This window comes from Bubalus bubalis, chromosome 10 (genome assembly GCF_019923935.1).
Source record: "Bubalus bubalis isolate 160015118507 breed Murrah chromosome 10, NDDB_SH_1, whole genome shotgun sequence".
NCBI classification, from domain to species: Eukaryota; Metazoa; Chordata; class Mammalia; order Artiodactyla; family Bovidae; genus Bubalus; species Bubalus bubalis.
This window is the reverse complement of record NC_059166.1, coordinates 54,693,541-54,714,237: the sequence shown is the minus strand read 5'-3', so window position 1 is coordinate 54,714,237 and position 20,697 is coordinate 54,693,541. Positions and strand designations below refer to the sequence as shown.

General features: G+C 39.3%; 1 protein-coding gene across 1 annotated transcript in view; it reads left to right on the top strand.

Annotated features, from left to right (window-relative positions):
* The window catches only part of SIM1 (SIM bHLH transcription factor 1), a 72,505-nt gene that overhangs the window by 35,586 nt on the left and 16,222 nt on the right, over positions 1-20,697 (top strand). Inside the window, exon 9 of the mRNA XM_025294637.2 lies at positions 4,401-4,569. Coding sequence (XP_025150422.2) covers positions 4,401-4,569 — 169 coding nt within the window. The remainder of the gene's footprint in view (positions 1-4,400; positions 4,570-20,697) is intronic.

Sequence of the window (20,697 nt, the reverse complement as noted above, 5' to 3'; positions counted from 1 at the left end):
GCTGTCCATAGTGGAATAAGAGGATTACTTTGGTCTGTGCAAATATGGATGAGATTGACAAACTGCAGGTCCTAGTGATTGCAAATTACCTGTTTCACATGGCTTTTAGGGCCTGGGTACCTGAGGATGTCTATAGAGCTGGTTCAAGTCATTAAAAGGAGAAAAATAAACAGTAAATTGGTATCAACAGCCATTTTGAAAAATATGTCAAATGGCATATGCTACAGTTCCTCTTTTGCTAAGCTTTTGATAAGTATCTGGGAGAGCTGCCCTTAAGAGGGTTACCTGTGGGGTCCTGAATAAGAAAAGCTTGACCAGGGCTGACTTCTTCCTTTATTAAAGTCAGCTAAGTCAAGCTCCATACTCATTTCAGGGGCTAAAATCTGTGCACCCACGTATTTTATTTTGTCCTACTGCCCAGGGAAGCACTGACCGACTTTCCTAGGTGTACACCTACCTTTAAGGATATGTGTGTGATACTAGAATGCATCTCTCTAGGGGACGAGGGGGAGGGGGACCCAGACTCTTCTTTGTGTCTGAGTTTGGAGGAAGGAAATGGAACTCGTAATGTGATTCCCATCAGTATCTAGACCTTTAATCTATACAAATGAAATACTCAGTTTAATAGAATTCTAACAGTAAAACAAATGCTTTATTCTCAGTGAATCCACCATTCAGAGTGGCTCTTGGCAGCACATCAACCGTACTTGAAAAGTCTTTAAGTGGGTATTTTTTTATTGTGCTTTTCATCCTGACACATCTTTTGAGCTGTTAGAGTCCCGAACAGAGAAATACTCGTCTCAGAATGCCGCATCTGTGTTGTGCTATGATCTTCATTTGGTGACTTAGCAATAAAAAACTTAATTAACTTAATAAATATTTTGGCCACACTACAATAGAGTTTCGAGGGTAAAAAGGAACAGAGCAAATCAAAATGAGTTTGGGATAGAAAGGAAAGAAATATGTCCTGTGGCGGATTCATTTTGATATTTGGCAAAACTAATACAGTTATGTAAAGTTTAAAAATAAAATAAAATAAAAAAAAAAAAAGAAATATGTCATAGGGAAGTGTTTGGAATGAAACGTATTACAATTGCTATCAAGGTGAACCTATTGCTCTGGGGAAAGTGGGTGTGAAAAAGTGCCCTAGGGGGTGGAAACCATACTATTTATTGAGCATGTGTTATCTTCTAGCACTGTGCAATGAGCTTTTCACAGTGTTTCATCTGAACCTCAGCACATCCCTATGAGGTGTAAAGAGGAAATTGAAGTCTAGACAGGTTATCACACAGTAAGAGGCTCACACTGTGATCTACTTGACGTCATGATCTTCTGCTTAGTTTTGATGAATTCTTTTTTGTATTTTTTGGTGCACCAAAACATTAATATTTTTATTGGTGTATCCAAAGTATAACTCTTTGGAGACTTCTTTGATTGTTCAGTGGTTAAGATTCTGGACTTCCACTTCAGGGGGCATGAGTCCAATCCCTGGTTAGGGAAGTTCTACATGCCACAATGTGGCAAAAAAAAAAAAAAAAAAAAAAAAAATTCAAAGTATGACTTTTTATATTTATTAGCTTTTTCATATGAATATGTAGAATTTACAATCATTTATTGGCTTTCAAACTTTATTTAAGCCTATTTAATTTGGAGTATTTCATTGGTTGGAAACTATGCAAAAATTTTGGACTTTTTCAATGGTTAAGATGCATACTCTGGGGTCTGATAGTGTGTAAGAGAAAAGTGAATCCTGTTTACTTTCTGATTGTAGCCTCTGCTTGTACATCTCTGTGCTGAAATGTTGCATTAAGAATGAATTGACAAAAATTAGTTAGCTGATTTTCAGAGGTATGTGTTTCTTGCTGTCGGTTCTAGAGGCTGAGTGGATACTCCACTGTCCAGTGGACGGAAGTACATTTTGACACAGAATATGGTCAAGGATGGGAGCCCTGTCTCCTGCCAGTGCCTAGCTCGCTCACTGTGACATGCATGTGACCTCAGGGTCAGGTGTGTCTGGGGACTCACATCCCACAGGGGTCTTTTCCACAGAGAAAGGCTGTTGGGTTTCAGGTTATTAGCAGTCACTGAAGAAAGCAATCCTTTTTTAGTTGCATCCTTACCTTCTTCCTCTTCCACCGAGGTGAACTACTGTGCCAGTTGCCATTGGAACAGACAAAATAGCTCTTGACAGTAGTCTTCCAGGAACTCAGAATGCACTGGGCAAGATAAGATATAATCCCTTGAAAAATAAGATTTGAGGGGGAAAGAGGTAACCTTCTGGTTCCCTCCTCACTTCCCTCGGGAACTGGCCCCAGTGCCTTGGTCGTGAAGGAGGTAGTAACTTAGTCCTTCTGTTCATTGCTGTCCCCCCACGGCCACTACAGAGATGCTCAGTAAACACATCCTGAAGGAATGGATGGGTTTAGCACCCGGGAAGGGCTTTCTAGAGGTGAGTATGACTTAAGGTAGTTCTTTATAAGAGGGATTTTAAGAAATAGAAAGTCAAGAAAGTATAAGATCAATCTGAGGAGAACTATTCTGGATGAAGCAAGGGGCTAATGAAGGAAAATTCTGAGATATTGTCAGAAAAATAGATGGGTGCCACATTTTGGCAGGCAATAAGTTTCTGACCAGTGAGTGCTTAGAGTCTGCACCGTGTGTGGTTCTTGGGAGTTAAGTAGAGCATATAACAGACCAGTGAGGTAATCAGAGCCCCCAAAACCCAAAAGACAAATTGTATGCCTATCTTCTAAATTTTTGTTACTCACATAAGGAGAATTTTTTTTTGTCTTTTTTAAAAAGTTTATTTTTTAAGTGAAGGATAATTGCATTACAAAATTATGTTGGTTTCTGAGTAGATGAGCTATTTGATATGAAACCATTGTAATTTGATGACATCTATCACTGAACAGTGATATTATTGGCCCTGTTTTAGCCGGTTTCTATTTCTGGTCACTTGGGGAGGAACTCCTTGCCTGAATTATACTTTTGCCTTTGCCTGATCCCTCTGTAGCAGGACAGATAGGGAGAAGGACAAGAAGGTAAATGAATAGTCACTGAACGGTGGAGATCTGCCAACCACTCTTACGTGTATAATTTTATCAAATACTACACTTAACCTAGCTATCTTAATCTGAAGAGTGTGGAAAATGCATGCAGAATGTTTAAAAAGGTAAACCCATTAGAGAAAGGAAAAATAATATAAGAAAAAAATAAAGAGACAGTGGAGTTTGTTGCACAGAATTCATGCCACGAGGATTTGTACACTTGCTGGAGGTGGTGACACATTGAACCTGGGCTCAGGGCTTTTGACTTCATTGCAAAGAAGGAAACATGACGCATGATATGATTCACAGTGCCTGTGAGACAAAAAGAGCTCAATTACTCACAAGCAGCCGGGCTAGTTCTGGAACCTGAGAGAAGATTCTCCCATGAGTCCTCATAAGGAAGACTCTGAAACATTTTATTTTGGCTGCCAGTGGGAAGGATTGATATCCTCTTATGAAACCCGAGGAGTCAGCCGAGACTTCCTGCTGCCTGGGAGCAGGCTGAGGTGGTTGGTAGCTGTGGGCAGGGTCAAGCTGTCATCTTTAGTCCCTGAACACCTCAGCAGTACCTTCTCAGTGAACTCTCTTGAGATACACTTTTTCCCCTGTCACATCACAGCCTGCAGTCATTATGTGTATTTCTTTATAGTTTCTTCTCCTCAAGAGATTGTAATCTGCACAAGGGTAGGGGGCTCTACATGCCCTATTCATCCTTTCATCTCCATATAGCACAAAGTCTGGTATATTTTAGGAGCCTAATAAATACTTACTGGGTAAAGGAGTAGAAAGAACTGGTGGGAAAGTATATCCTCAGGTAACTGAATTAGTTAGCCTGTTGAAAAAGGATTTTTAACTAGTTAGCCTGGATACCCTAGTTTGCCAGCCATATGGGTATTTGGAATGTTTACCCAGGATGACTGATAAAGGAACAGCTGATAAAAGACATTCTTTTTGTCAACCATCAGACAGCACCAGTTGGTCAGTTTTCTGCTGAGCTCATCCCACAAATAGAAAATCTTTAGACTTTATAATCCATAACTCACCAGCAGGGACACAAAAGCTCAGAGAACTGGAATTCTAGATTTATTTTAGACTATATAAAAATAATGAACAATGTATATTTTAATCAAGGCATCTTCATGAGCATATCATATAATTTGGCAGCTACATTCACAGAGATTTGTTAAATGTTAGGTACTTCCAAAATAATCAAGGTGTTTGTGGAAACCAGTTATATGGCTAACTTTCACTTGATTCCTCCTCAAATATGAATGACTGTCATTTCCAGTAACAGAATATGTGTATCTGTCTCCTGTGGTGGCCTATTAAGGGCTGTGTCTTCCCACCCTGCAGGGACACGGAATACAAAGGGCTGCAGCTCTCCCTGGATCAGATCGCAGCCTCCAAACCAGCCTTCTCCTATGCAGGCAGCTCCACTCCTGCCCTGACTGACAGCAGGAAGGGGGCCAAGTCAAGGCTCTCCAGCTCCAAGTCCAAATCCAGGACTTCCCCATACCCTCAGGTAGGTGCAGTGCCGCTTGGCAGTTTTCTTCTTCTGTGACTTGGTTTGGTCTCGCAGTGGAGGAAGTATTGAAGCTGTTTGGAATTAATTATCTGGCTTTAATACATTTAAAACTTCTATAAATCTGGAGAGCTTTCTAAAAATATCTTCTTCCTTTAAAATAACTGTGCTAGTAAAAATTCGAAGTGATCTTGTGGTTTACTGCTTTTATATGAAGGTTGTGAGAGGCTTCATTGCAGTCAAAACCATAACTGTATTTTCAAGGAGAATGGTCCTGAGTGTTTTCCTCAACAATGATTAACCAGAAAGATGGGGCAAGCAGAGAAAAATATGGAAAATGAGAGCCTGATGTAGAAAAATGGAACCTTAGGACAGGAACTGAAGTCAAAGGATAAATTAAGAGGTGGAGGCAAAAGATCAAGGGTACATTTCACCATGAGATTTGAGCACAGATGGACTGTTTATGGGGAGGAATGAAACAAAGAGGGTCTTCCAGATGGCAGGAATGGTAGAAAAAGCAGCCCTCTTCTCATCTTTGCAAGGTGGTGAGCTGATGAGACCCAGAGGAGGTATTCCAGAAACACCGCAAGGTACAAAGACAAGTCCTGATGGTTGGAAGGAAGAAAAGAATATTTTTCCTTATCAGCCTCTGTGATATAGAAACTTGTCTATGTCAAATGTAGGCACAACTCTCTCCTGGCCTGAAGGAAGTAGGACAGAACTGAGGATTTTTCACTCCTGGTACCCTGTGACCATCCTTTTCTTTAAGGGCTGCTGCTGCTAAGTCACTTTAGTCGTGTCCAACTCTGTGCTACCCCATAGATGGCAGCCCACCAGGCTCCCTCGTCCCTGGGATTCTCCAGGCAAGAACACTGGAGTGGGTTGCCATTTCCTTTTCCAATGCATAAACGTGAAAAGTGAAAGGGAAGTTGCTCAGTAGTGTCCGAGTGTTCACGACCCCGTGGACCGTAGCCTACCAGGCTCCTCTGTCCATGGGATTTTCCAGGCAAGGGTACTGGAGTGGGGTGCCATCGCCTTCTCCGTTCTTTAAGGGCACCATGTCCCAATTCCTGCAGTTCATTAGGGTAATTCAGGAGATGATTCCTGGGCTGGTAGAAAACCAACCGGGATTCGGAGATTTTTCATCAAGGTGGTCTTTATCATTTGTGTTTTTAATTTTTTAAAGTAAAAATGGCAATCAATAGCGAGTCCAGAAACTATTATTTCCTTACTCATCAGAACATTTTTAATTCTGTTAACGTCAACAAGTATGTACTGTTTGAGGAAGTGTCATTCGTTGAGCTCATGGGTCACTAAGAAGCTACTATTTGCTGGATTATTTTAGCTTGGTATGGGAGTTTGAGATCCGTGTCCCAAGGGACTGCAGTCACGTGGTTTCAAATCTCCCACCAAGACCAGATTTCTTTACCCTGACAAAGTGTAAAGAGGAGTAGATGTGTGATGCCTGGACATTTTTCAACGTAAACGTTCAGTTATGAAGACTGAGCACTTTATGTATAAAGTGCATTTTAGTTCAAGTTACTGTAGAGGAGGAGTTGCTTCTTTTTATTGAGTATCTGAGAAGCTTTATTTATTACTATCTCATACCTTGAGGAAAGAATTTTACTGTCTCTTTTTGTTACTTGGAAGAATGAATTACTCTTTTGGGTAATTTTATCCTTATATGGATAGGAGTGTTGGACACATTAAATGAAAGAAAAATTTAAATTAGGAAATACTAAGTTAAGAAGGAATTTGTCCATTGTTACAGAGAAATAAAGCCACAAAACCCAAATATCCCCACTGAGCTTCCAAAACCTCACCATCTACATTTTATTTCACCTCAGCTCTTAAGTCTAAAATTTCTCTAGTTTACACTAATGTTGGACTAGGGCTTCCCAGGTGGCAAGGGAATCCACCTGCCAATGCAGGAGACAAGAGAGATACAGATTTGATACCTGGGTCTGAAAGATCCCCTGGCAGAGGGCATGGCAACCCACTCCAGTATTCTTGCCTGGAGAATCCCATAGACAGAGAAGCCTGGAGGGCTACTGTCCATAGGGTGGCAAAGAGTCAGACATGACTGAAGCAACTTAGCACACAATGTTAGACTATCTACACATTAAAAAAAAAATGTTTTAACTGCCATTAGACTGCTCCTTGGGTTCATGTGAGGAGGAGTTAATTTGAAATTGTACATGTTTCATGGTTTTTTTTTTTTTTTTTTTTTAAAGCAATACAGAAGAGTGGAAAGTAGAAAATCAACCACTATTTCCTCTTTTTCCCTCTCCAAAATGGTGGTTTCTTCTAGAAATGTACTATGATGCATAAAAATCATTCACGTGCACACACCTATGTTCACATAGAGTTTCTCTTGACTTTTTAAAATGTTCATTCTTGTGTTAATTCTTAGATAAATGCAGTCCTTAGAATTTTGGCCCTGTGTCTCATTTGAAATCTCAGTCATGAATTAAGTTTACTTAACATTTATGCGCCTAGTAAAGGTTATTCTTTAATTGCGTTTGCTTTAGATAATGATGGTGCTAGGTCAATCACTGACTGAGTTCCTAGCACATGGACCACTGATATGTAGAGATCAGAAATGGAACACAGTCTTTGCTTTCAGGGAGCCATGCATGTAGACAGAAAAGGGAACAGCCTTTGCAGTGAATTGTCCTAGGACGATTGTCCTCAGGTAAACAGTAGGTCCTCTGGGGCAACACAGTGGAAAAGCATGACATCCAGGGCAAACTCATCCATTTCTGCTGAAAGGAAACAGCTCAGTACTGCCATCTGGAATCCTACATCCTCAGAAATTTTAAAGAAAAGAAAATAATGTAGCTTCTCAAAAGTCTTATTTGGTCCAAATCACTCCTATATTATTGAAGAATACTTATTTTTCAACCTTCTTGCATTATTGCTATTATGTGTTGGTTCAGTCAGTGCTAGCTGAGTGCCTACATTAGAGCGATGCTATGCTGGCCATTGTGATGAATGGGGATAGCAGTTGAGTAGGTGCTAGACTATAAAAAAGTGGTATAAGAAACGCCCTTAAGTGTTTCAGTACAGTTGGAATGATAAGTTATGAACTAGAATGAGGGGCATATAGAGGATGATGTATACAAAAGGCTTCAAGAGAGATGTCAGTCTATATGCCTGGGGAGGGTTGTTGACCTAGCTCTGGGGGTAGAATTCAGGTATATGCACATAAGGGAAAGGAGAGGACACTTCAGAAAGACCAGGATTCTGAAGAGATGCAGGAACACCCTGAGTGTGACTGGTGAAGTGGGGGAGAGTGGGTCCCTGTGGTTAAGGACAAGGGGTTATATGTTTGGAAACATTCATTGATTGGTGCCAAATATCTGTGAGGTCAAGGCATTTGGATTTTGTTGTATGGAAAACCAGTAAAGGTTTTGAACTGGAAATGAAGCATTAAGGTGGCTGAAGCAAGGCAGACTACTCGGGAGGCTCATTTTCATAGTCCTGGGTGAGTCTAGGGGGGTCTGAGCTAAAGTTCTCAACTGCAGTGAAAAGCACTGTAGAGGAAGGAAGGATAAAATTATTTTTGTCCTCGACTGCTTGTACCTCTTCTCATTATAGATATATTTTGATCATTATAGATTTATTTTTGAAATTATATATATTTGGTTGCACTGGGTCTTTGTTGTGGAGCATAGGCTCTCTAGTTGTAGTGTGAGGACTTGGTTACCCCATGGCATGGGGGATCTTAGTTCCTGGACTAGGGATTGAACCCTTGTCCCCTGCACTGGAGGGCAGATTTTTAACTACTGGACCACCAGGGAAGTCTCTGAAATTGTATTTTAAAGCTTACATTTTGTATTTAATGACAATAATAGATGCACAATAAATATATTTTTATTTACAAAATGATGAAGATTTTCGTAGTAGTTAATTTTAAATTCTTCCTCCTCTCAAAAATACAATCTTTTACTTTTTGTTATTTCCATGTTTACATATTTTTAGTACGCAAATTCTCATCAGATTTTTCAAGAGACTGTTTCCAGAGCAAAAAAAAAAAAAAAAAAATTGAGCTCATAAGGTAACATCTTGTGCTTTTTATTAGGTATGAAAATGATGTAATGATGCTATCAATATTATTTATTAAGCTCTTTACTCTATTATGTATTAGGCATATCCGGAAATTTCTAACAGACATTTGATGAATAGCAAACAGCACCACTGCTTTTTGGAATTATTTAGGCACCCTTATTTGAAGATGTGAGACATGCACAAATTGTAATTCACTGTCACTTCTCAGTTTGCAGTAGTAGATGAACTTTCAGGTCCCCACTTGGTATGAGATGCCCTTGGGAATGATTTTAGACTTGATTACATTATAGTCACTTAATGAATGACTCAGTCACCTTTGTACCTCTATGTATTACTCGGGACAAGAGAGGTCAAAATTGTTTTGCATGGTTTTGAAAGATTTGTTGTAAGAAATATTATAGATAACTCCCAAAGATTCTGCAGGTAGCTACTGTGCTGCTGTAGAGCTATCTTAACAATATGAAAGTTGTATTTTATTGTTACTGGGTTTATATTCATGAATATAGCAACTTATTTTTTTCACAGTTCTGTTGAATTAAAAATATTGAGTTTATGGAATTTATTTTTCAGACCTTACCTCTAGCAATTGCTAGAGTCTCTTCCATCTATTTTGAAGGAACTAGTCATGGCTACTCCAATACAGTTGTGAGTTATCTTGACATAGTGTAGCCACATCAATCATGAATAAATTGCCTCCTGATTCTAGTTTCCTTTGAAACTTTTCCTCTTGGCATGTTTATAGTTGTTACATTTATTAAAGACAGTGCGTGCCCTCCTGTTTTATTGCCTCATTCTGCCCTTCTCTTGCTTTCTCCCTAGTCAGTAATAAGCAATACACTATATAATTCTATAATAACAGTGCATAAAACTATGTATGCTTCTGAAATCTGAAAGCGTTTAATCTCTTGTTACAGATACACTGTAACACCTGCAGGTTTAACTCCACATCTGTTACCTTAAATAATCCCACAGAACCCTCTTAATTTTCACTGCCAGCAATCCTTTCGGTGAAGGTAGAAGCTCTCTTCCTACAAAGGTTCTTTCTGGCCTCAAAAAATACACTGGTGACTCCTATGCTGACTTTTGAAGCTACAGAGAAAAGAAGGACCAAGAATTTCCCTTACACATAGTATCAATACTTTTATCAATACTAGGATAGATAGCCCTTCATTTCATGTTTTATATGTTACATGAAAACATGTAATCCTTGACCATTAACAACAAAAACTGTAATGCATCTTGCAAAAAAAAAGTTATCTTCTCTGAAATTCTTATACTATACAGGCTTTTTATGTTTTCTGGTTATGTCTGAACTTCGGATATCACCTCTTCTATAGAAATATCAGGAGATTATTATTAGAAGATGAAAGTAGGAAAATTTGGAGGCAGTAAATGGGGACTTTAAGATCCTTGAGGACAGGAGATTTTGCCCTTGATAACCAAATTGCTTTGGGTACCCAGAAGCCCTTAGAACATATTGAGTGAGTAGGTAAATGATAGATGAGTGAAGTTGATAAGATAGGTGGATAAAGAAACAGGAGGACTGAGATGACCTGGGTATATGGCCCTTTCCCCAGAAGGCTTACAGATTCAGTGGGGGAGATAAAAATGTAAACGAAAAATTTAAACACAGTGTAGCATGTATGTGATAAAGGCATCGTTGGCAGTGGTGAAGCTCTGGTGGTGTCTTGGGGGCTCCTCTGTCCTTCCAGCAGTGAACTGGAGGTGGGAGTTGGAAGCTGACAATAGCCTCTAGGCCTAGAGACCCTCATACCTTGGGGTGTTTCCAGGGGTTCAAATTTATTTCTGTTTTGGGACGTCGTGGTGGTCTAGGGGCTAAGACTCAGTCCTCCCAATGAAAAGGGCACAGGTTTGATCCCAGGTCAGGGAACTATATCCTGTATGCATCAACTAAGCCAAATAAATAAATAAATACTAAAAAAAAAAAATTATTCCTATTTGCAAGGTTTGCAGTGGGGCTGCAGGCTGACAGTGAATAAGGCCCTGAACCTCTTGGGTGCCCCGTCAAAGAGCAGACTCACTCTCCACCTCCAGTTGTGCTTTCACCCCTTACCCATTTATCCTTCTTCTCCCACTGCCTGTGTCCCAGGAGCTCTGTCATGCTGGAGATCGGAGCTCATCTTAATTTTCTGTCCACTTTGGAAATTTTTCATTTTCAGCCTTTCCTGCTTCTCAGGTTGACCTTAAAGGACCACTGATCATGTCAGTGTTTGGAGAATTGCCACAGTCCTAGCTGTCACTCAAGGTTACCTATAATTGAGTCCTAAATTACATGAACCCTGTGATCCAGCCAGACTTCTCTGCTCCCTCTGCTGAATGCCTTGTCCTTTCCTGCCCCCATGCTTGTGCTTATGCATTTATTCTGCCTGCGTTGCCTCTATTTTTCAAAATTCTGCCTATCATCTAAGGACTGAATGCTACCTCTTTCATGAAATATAACTTTCTCCTTTGTGCCTCTATTTAGAATAATCTATCTTCTACTGCCTTCTGGATATGTCAGAGCTTCTCTTTTGGACTATAATATCTTTGAAAGTAGTAACTGTGTCTATTTCATACCTGCCCCCTACCTTGACCCAGCACCTGTGTGTCCTCCACTTATTCACTCACTGAATATTAATGAAATGAATGAATGGATAAGTAAAGACTTTAAGAAGAAGGTGGATACTTTGTTGGTTGCCTATAGAGACATTAAAAACCCCAAGGAGGGAAAATATTCTGCTGCTGCTGCTGCTGCTAAGTCACTTCAGTCGTGTCCGACTCTATGCGATGGCAGCCCACCAGGCTCCCCTGTCCCTGGGATTCTCCAGGCAAGAACACTGGAGTGGGTTGCCATTTCCTTCTCCAATGCATGAAAGTGGAAAGTGAAAAATGAAAGTGAAGTCGCTCAGTCGTGTCCGACTCTTCGCAACCCCATGGACTGCAGCCTACCAGGCTCCTCCATCCATGGGATTTTCCAGGCAAAAGTACTGGAATGGGATGCCAGCTACTATGGAATTTATAACCTATGTAAAGAAGCAAAAGATACACATGCAAAAAAACCTAAGGATGCTTTCACAAATACAAAATCTTGCAGTACAAATCAAACACCTACCTGCTGAGCAGGAGTTAAATGTGGTAGAATCTAGAAGCTCTTTCAAGGGCAAAACTTTGAACAAGTGTTCTCTGGCTCACATTCTAAGGCAGAGAACCATCTGCATCCTGTTCTGGAGTGGGCTTTCTAGTCTCCACGTCTCCACCGTCATCTCTAGTGCAACCACAGAGAGAAGTGACAACTGATATTTACTCTGTGTGTATGTGTGTGTTTTGATTACAAAATGATTGCCTTGAGGTATCTATACAGTAAGTCCGCTACATACAAACCTTCAAGTTGTGAACTTTCTAATAGTGAGAACGTGTGTTCACATGTCCGATCATGTGAGTTAGTTCATGCACATTGTCACGCATATGCATCCTCTAGAGATGGTTGTGCTTTTGTGTACTTTACTGTACAGTACTGTATAGAGTACAGTAGAACAGTATCTTTATTTCAAGCCCAGGATGTCCAGAAGCAAGCATAAAAGCAGCAGTGATGTAGCTGGTACTTTTCAAGGTACTGTACCGAAAGAGTAAAAATGTTTTCTTTCTTTATTATTTGTTTGTTTTTTATTATTTGTGTGAAAAGTATTATGAACATATTACAGTACAGTACTATATGGCTGATTGTGTTAGTTGGGTACCTGGGCTAACTTTGTTGGACTTACAAACGAATTGGACTTATAACTGTACTCTTGGAACAGAGTTTGTTTGTATGTAGGGGACTTACTGTAGAAGCAATGCTGTTTGGCTTTCCATCTCAGAAACAAGTCTTTGTTTATGGGCTCAGCCCTAGTTCCAGGGTCCAATTCCCATGATCAGTAGATACTTTCTAGATAACTCTCTTATTCTTTTAATAATCTAAGTGCATTTATGGTACTGTATAGTTGTCTTCCATAAGAAAGGGAAAAGTCTCTTAAAATTTTGGTTTCTTTGTTTGTTTGGTTTGGTTTTTGACCAAACCTCTGGACACCAAAGGCCTTGTGCAGGTCATGTTCCTTCATGATCTTTCCTGACCCTTAGCTCCTCCTCTATCCCATGCCCACTATCTTTGTCCAGTTCTGGGCTCTTCAGAACACATCACATTTAGACTACTTCATCAGCCTCCTTTGTTCTTTTGGTCTCTGATCATTTCTGCCAGAGTAAGCTTCCTGAAATACCGTTTTAATTGTGTACCCACTACTCACCCCCTTCCCCCCAAGCCCTACTTAAAAACCTAAAGAGGCTCTATGTTGGTTATAGTATGAAGTCCAATCTTCACAACCTGGTCCTGGCTACATCTTTGCATCTGTCAGCCACCTCTAGCCCCACCACATCAATTCTCCACTCTAGCTGTGTACTCGCCTAAGGACACCTTTCCTGTTGAGCTTCTTAAATCCTACCCAGCCCCCCAAAGCACAGCTGCAGCCCACCTCTCATCCCCACAGATCCCTGGCTATAAGGCATAATTCATGTTAAACACATCTCTCTTTCATAACATAGGATGGTTTGGATCTAGGGGAGAGTTAGTGTCAAAAAAGAAGTTGGGCAGCAGGCGAAGCAGCTGTGCTAAATCAAATGGAAAGCCTCTGCTTCTGACTTAATGGAAATGATGGCTGGAATTTGTGATTCTGCCCCACAGCTGAACAGAGGCGAAGCAGGGGGATGGCTGAATCCACCATCAAAATATGCCCAGGGAAATTTATTTTAAGAAAACCTATCAAATAAAATCTTATTAAAACCAAATAGTCAAATTCAAGAGAGCAATGCCTTACTTGACAGTTTTTGGTGGGATCTGACCCAGTCATAATGTGAAATTTGTAGAGTTAAGTTGGATTTGAATATCTTTGCTAAGAAATTTAGATTTCCTTAACTCATCCATCCTTCACAGATTTTTATGAAACCCCTTTAAGCACATTATGGCACATTGAATTGCAGTGTTTTCCTGGAAGGTCAAGGCCTGGATGTGTATTATTTAACAGTTTGTGCTTTTTTAGTTTTCCTTATTTTCCTTATTGTACTTGACTTAGAAGATGAGAAAGTAGATCCATCCTTCCATTTACAGACACCAGTTTGAAATTGATTACCTCGGTAGAGAGCCTTTGAGCTTTAGTTTCTTTTCACAAAGTTACAAGTCTGATAGATCTCCTCTTTCAGCATGCAGAAGGCCAGTGATATGCCTGCCAATAATCTGTTGGCCCAAGTCTAGGACAGTGCCAAGAGCAGCTTGGGCAGCCGTCCTTTGTCGAGACTCAGAATAAACCAATGGAAGGCCAGACAAAGCTGCAATAAGGGGCTGGAGCAGGTGGCACCACCTGCACCCATCTAATTCAAGCTCATCTAATCTGCCACTTCTATGTGAAAAATCAGAGAGTGAGTCACAGTATCAGTGAAAAGATGGAAGTAGTTCTGGCTCATGCTCAAAGCCCATCAGGGAAGAAGATTACCGTTAAAACTAGTGCTACTGGTCCTGGAAACCCAGGATTTATCCAATGGGCTAGAGCCACTTCTGTATTATCAATGCAAAGTTGAGATCTCCTTGATCAGTTACAGCTGTGTGTGCCAGGACATTAAAGGGCCTAATTAAATGTTTATTACCTGTTTAAAATCTTCAGTGCAGTGAAGATACCTGCCAGCCTTTGGGACTTTACCTTTGGATTTATAGACGGATGTGGACTGTGGATTTCATGGTTGGGAACAGCTCTCTCCATATGGAACCGTCTAGGGGATTCCTTACAGAATTACGCTGGAGAAAACCCGGCCTCTGGTTCCGAGTGCTGGTTCCAGCTGCACGTCACACTGACAGCTAATGAGATGTCGACTGTACTTACTTTTCTGTGAGAAAAATGACTGAACCGGATCCCAGGGACATTTTTGTAACTGTGGGGGGTGGATTAAGAAAAGGCCTATGACATTTCAAACCACATTTGAGGTACATTAAAAAACTTCCCATGTTTCTACTTCATGAAATTTATCAGGAACTTACAGGTATGAAAGATTTCTCACCAAAATATTCTTTGAACTAAAAATAACTAAAATGTGGGTTAAAGCTAAATATGTCACAAAAAACAACAGATTATATACTATGAGTGAAGCAGATCATAAAAATAATGAGTGAAAAGTCTTGTGAACCCATTCTTTAAAACTGTCATCTTCATCTGATTGAAGATGACGATTTATACCATTTTCTAAAATGAAGGGAGAAATGGCCTAAGTATTTAAAATGTTTAATGATTAAATTTTGAATCAGTATTTGCTTTCTAATTATAGTTTAAGCAGAAATATTTTTTGCGTAGTTCCTCTAGTGGAGTCATTCTTGACTCTGGAATGTGACTCAAGATTGACTTTTTTTTCTTTTAAAATGCATTCTCTAATTTTCCTTGAAGGTTTCCTTAAGCTTAACTCTTTTGAAGTTGTATGTAATTAAACAGAATTTCATTTAAAATTTCATGAGGATGCTTTTCCAATGCTAAACATGTGCGAGACTTATGTAGGAATCATGTTATAGTTAGCCTTTTTTAACGTATGTTCCTGAATGTTCCTGAATTATTCTTGCTGTTGATTAATTAGACAATAAATTACACATGAAGTAAAAGCAAAAATTTCTACCTACCATTAATAGGAGTGCAGGAATGAAACAAATAATGTCTACTTGATATCTTCTTTGCAGTTTCATTTATTTACAATTTCTAGGTAGTAAAGTTTTTCATGTTAGAAATGGACTTTATTATTTGACTGCTATTCAGTTACATTTTCACAGGCAAATGTTTTCAGTCAGCCCTTCAGATTAGCAAAATAACTTGCATAATTGTCATCTTAAAATGCATTTGATTTTGACACTAGTTTTTCTCTTACGCTTATGTTTATCCTTGACAAGACCCCCGGCAATTTCCAACGTGTATAAACCAAAGGCGTTCTTCATAGCAAACAACTCCTGTTTGAGGGAAGCACCCCCAGCAGCGGGGGCTATTTTAATGGACATGCTGTATTACTTTAATCTAACCCTTTTACCATCTGTTCTTCCCATAACAGTGAATGAAAAAAAAAAAAGGACATATTTTATGTTTCAGGGTTACATTAGTAAAAAGTAAGATAAAAGTGATTTAAAAGCATGCATATGTTCATAGTACAATGCAGTCTGCATCTGTGATGTTTTTTTCTCATGGTTCAGACACAAATCAAGAGGAAAGCTGTTCATGCCTGATAGAGTGAAAGTTTTTCATAGAAAACAGGACTTTACCATAAGAGGGTCTCTCTATGTATTTTACAGCTAAAAATGATATTTAAAAAAACCTCAGTGAGCTGCCAGAATAAAAATAGATAATGATAACATCTATCGTTGGAACATCTGGCATTTTTCCTGAGTTGCCTTGTTGCTGCCACATCCAGATGAATGCAGAGCACCTGTCTGGAACATGCTGTTGAGGCAGGAGAGACTCTCATGACTGTTATCAAAAGGGGAATATCTGTGCTGTAACTGTTGTGGAAGAGCGCTTCAGTACTAAGAGGACATCACCGAGGCTGTGTGGAGATGTAGAGGTTGGAGAAAGCTCCCTTTTTAAGAACATGCTTGGGGACCTGGGATCCATTACTGCTGCATAGAGGGTGGGACACTGCTGTTTTTGTTAACTAGGTACCTAAGTCTAGACGAGTCCAGGATTCTGGAAAGAGCAAAGACTCTGGAATTGCATCTCTCCTCTTAAATATCATACTCATGTGAACTTGGGCAGTTTAGGTTTTTTGTTTTTGCTTCATTTGTTGCATCAGTAAAGGGATTAATGATACTTTTAAGATGTTGTGAGCATTTAATAAGATATTGTCTGTGGGATCTCAGTACAGTGACCAGAGCGAAGCAAGTATTTGATAAAGGTAGTGTGATGGGTGTTAGCATATGCAAATTATATGGTAAACTGCCTCTTAGTCATAAGTTCATTTTCCCTTCCCAAGTAGCTACAGTGTTAATAGAGAGTAAGAGCTCCCTTCTTTGAACTTCTTAACTACATTGCTTTTCTCTTTGTTCAGCCCTTGCCATTTTTGAACTTGTATTAAAGTTATGTCTTGTGCATTATTTATACTGCTTCTAATATGAACACCTTGAAGATGGAGCTGCATTTCTCAAATCACTTGGCATACGGCCTTGCCAATATTAGATGTTCAGTAAATATCAGAATGAATCATAGAGTGAATTGTTGTAAATAGTTTCCATTGAATGCATGTAAAACCCCAGCTGATGGCTCAGATTTTTAACCGGATGAAGTGTCAGTCTCTTTTAGAAGGAATGATTCTTTCACAAGCCCTGAGTCTCAGAGGAGAGCTGGGAGCTATGACTGGCATCTGACATCCATTGCTGGCAGGCATCCAAGCTCTTTGCTGGTTGATGTTAGCCCACCTTTGGTGGGTGACATGTGGTTTCAAGTTTATTAGAACCAGGGCATCCTACATCTGACTCATTTTTTAAATTTACCAACATGAAAGCCTGTTTTGAAAATTAAATTTTAAATAAGAAATAGGGGTAAATTAAAGTGCAGAGTATTCATAATAATAAATTTTCTAAGAAGGAAAAACAGAGGTTTCTGCAAAATTAACCACCGGGAGTTGGTGATGGACAGGGAGGCCTGGCATGCTGTGATTCATGGGGTCGCAGAGTTGGACACGACTGAGCAACTGAACTGAACTGAAACTTTCTTTCATTGTTGATAAAATCTAATTAAAATAGGGAATCAAATCATTCCGTTTCTTATCTTTAAACAGAGGAGAAAGTGTCATTACCTTTTCAAAAGAAGAAGAGCATATATTCTATAGGTTCTAAACTGTGATTTTTTTTTTTTTTTTTACCTAAAAATGGTCTAGATATCAACAATTGCTGGGAGAACCATCCACAGGTGCTGGCTAATCGATCATAAGTGTCCTCTCTCTCCCCCCTTGAAACAGATCTGTGGGCTTTCTGTTAAAGTTAAGTGATAAGAATCGTTGGTACCAAAGGGCATTTGAACCTTGAAAATCAGAGCATTTGGAAGAAAAGGCCGTAATGTTTAGGTGATTGGCGAGTCACCTGATTTCTTTTTGCATCTGGGATGTTGATTTCTTTTAAAAAATTTTTATACTGAAGTATAGTTGATCTGATCTGATCTGATAGTTGATTCACAATATTGTGTTGGTTTCAGATGTATAGCAACTGTGATTGTTATATATACATATATTTCAGATTATTTCCATTATAGTTTATTATAAGATATTGAATATAGTTCCCTGTGCCTTACAGTAAATCCTTATTTCTTATCTATTTTATGTATAGTAGTTTGTATCTGTTAATTTCATATTCCTAATTTACCCCTCCCCCCTCCCTTTGCCCTTTGGTAACCCCAAGTTTGTTTTCTATGTCAGTGAATCTGTTTTTGTTTTGTGTATAGATTTATTTGCATTATTTTTTTCGATTCCACATATAGGTAATAGCATATAATATTTGTCTTTTTCTGTCTGATGTACTTCACTTGGTATGGTATTTTCTAGGTCCACTCATGTTGCTGCAAATGACAATATTTCATTATTTTTTATGGCTAATATTGCATTGTAAATATACACCACATCTTCTTAAACCAGTCATCTGTTGATGGGCACTTGGGTTATTTCCACATCCTGGCTGTTGTAAATAACACTTCATGAACACTGAGGTGTATCTCTTCAAATTAGAGTTTTTATTTTTTCCAGATGTATACCCAGGAGTGGAATTGCTGGATCATATGGTAGTTCTATTTTTCATTTTTTGAGGTGCCTCCCTATGATTTTCCATAGTGGCTGTACCTATTTACATTCTCACCAGCAGTGTACAAGAGATGTTTTCTCCAAAAGAGATGTTGATTTCTTTATTCTTTAACCTATGTGTTTTATCTCTGACATGCCTATAGGATAGAACTGAAAATATGACCTTTAGATAATATAATCTAGGGAAAAAATCATTTTTACAAGATAGTGGTATAACTATTCCTCTCTACTGAAAAGAAAATCATTGATTAAGGACCTTTAGGTCCCCAACCTTTTTGGCACCAGAGACCAGTTTCATGAAAGACAGTTTTCCCACAGACCTGGGGTGGAGTGGGGGATGGTTTCAGAATAATTTAAGTGTATTACATTTATTGTGCCTGCCGCTCACCTCCTGTTGTGCAGCCTGGTTCCTAACCAGCCAAGGACCACTACTGATCTGTGGCCCCGACGGATGGGGACCTCTGCTTTACATGTTACATATATATCTGTAACATTTGCATTTTAAGAGTATTTCGATGCATGTTATTTACTTGATCTTCCCTGCGATGGTATAATGCAGGCAGTCTCTTCCTGTTCTGCAGATGGAAAAGTCAAAGCCCACAGGAGGTGATCTTCAGAACAAGTCATGTTGGATGATAGTAGATCAGGGTCCACCCATATTTGAATTCAGATCTGAATGCTGTTTCTACTGGACTCCCTAATTCATAACTTAAAATAATATTTTTATGCATAAAATATTAATCATCAGTAATAAAAACAAAGATATTTAATTAAATTATAGCTTTATCAGAGCATGTGTCTATTTCTTCAGAAAAAAAAGTTTAAAACAAATAGTCTTATCTCTAATCATTCTATAAAAATGAAATATTTTGCTATATAGGATTTTCTTATTTTAAAATACTTACATTGAGGAAATTCCCTGATAGTCTAGTGGTTAGGACTTCATTCTTTCACTTCAGGGGCTCTGGTTTGATCCCTGGTCAAGGAACTAAGATCCTGCAAGCCACATGGTGGGGCCAAAAAACCAACAAACAGAAATGAAACACAAAATCTTAACTTTGAAATGATTTCATGCATAAAGAAAAGTTGCAAGGACAGTAAAGTATTTCTGCCTACTAAACCTAGGTTCACTACAGCTTAACATTTTACCATTTTTGCTTTGTCATATTCTCTTTCTCTTTTCCCATCTGCCCTCATTTTTTATTTTTTCTGAACCAGCTTAGAATAGGTTCCATATATAATACCTCTTTACCTATACCTTACTACTCAGTGTATCAATATATTGCTTGGTGTAGTGGCTTCTTAGCAGTGGGGAATTTCAGTTTTTGTTAACTGCTGCCAAATTCCCTTCCATAGAGGCTGTTATCCGTCTGCATTTCCATGAGCAGTGGGTGGGACAGAGTACCTGTTTGCCCACACTCTGCCAAGCAATGTATTCTCAAGCTTTTGAATGTGTGATAATCTAATGGTTAAGAAATGGTATCTCAGGGACTTCCCTGGTGGTCCAGTGACTAAGACTCTGAGCTCCCAATGACAGGGCCCTCAGGTATGAATGACCCTGGTCAGGGAACTAGATCCCATGTGCTGCAATTAAGACTCCCTGTCCATCACCAACTCCCGGAGTTTACTCAAACTCATGTCCATTGAGTCAGTGATGCCATCTAACCATTTCATCCTCTGTCATCCCCTTCTTCTCCTGCCTTCAATCCTTCCCAGCATCAGGGTCTTTTCCAATGGGTCAGTTCTTTGCATCAGGTGGCCAAAGTATTGGAGGTTCAGCTTCAGTATCAGTCCTTCCAATGAACACCCAGGACTGATCTCCTTTAGGATGGATTGGTTGGATCTCCTTGCTGTCCAAGGGACTCTCAAGAGTCTTCTCTAACACCACAGTTCAAAAGCATCAATTCTTCGGTGCTCAACTTTCTTTATACTCCAACTCTAACATCCATACATGACTACTGGAAAAAACATAGCTTTGACTAGATGGACCTTTGTTGGCAAAATAATGTCTCTGCTTTTTAATATGCTGTCTAGGTTGATAATAACTTTCCTTCCAAGGAGAAAGCGTCTTTTAATTTCATGGCTGCAGTCACCATCTTCAGTGATTTTGGAGCCCCCCAAGATAAAGTCTGACACTGTTTCCACTGTTTCTCCATCTATTTGCCATGAAGTGATGGGACCAGATGCCATGATTTTAGTTTTCTGAATGTTGAGTTTTAAGCC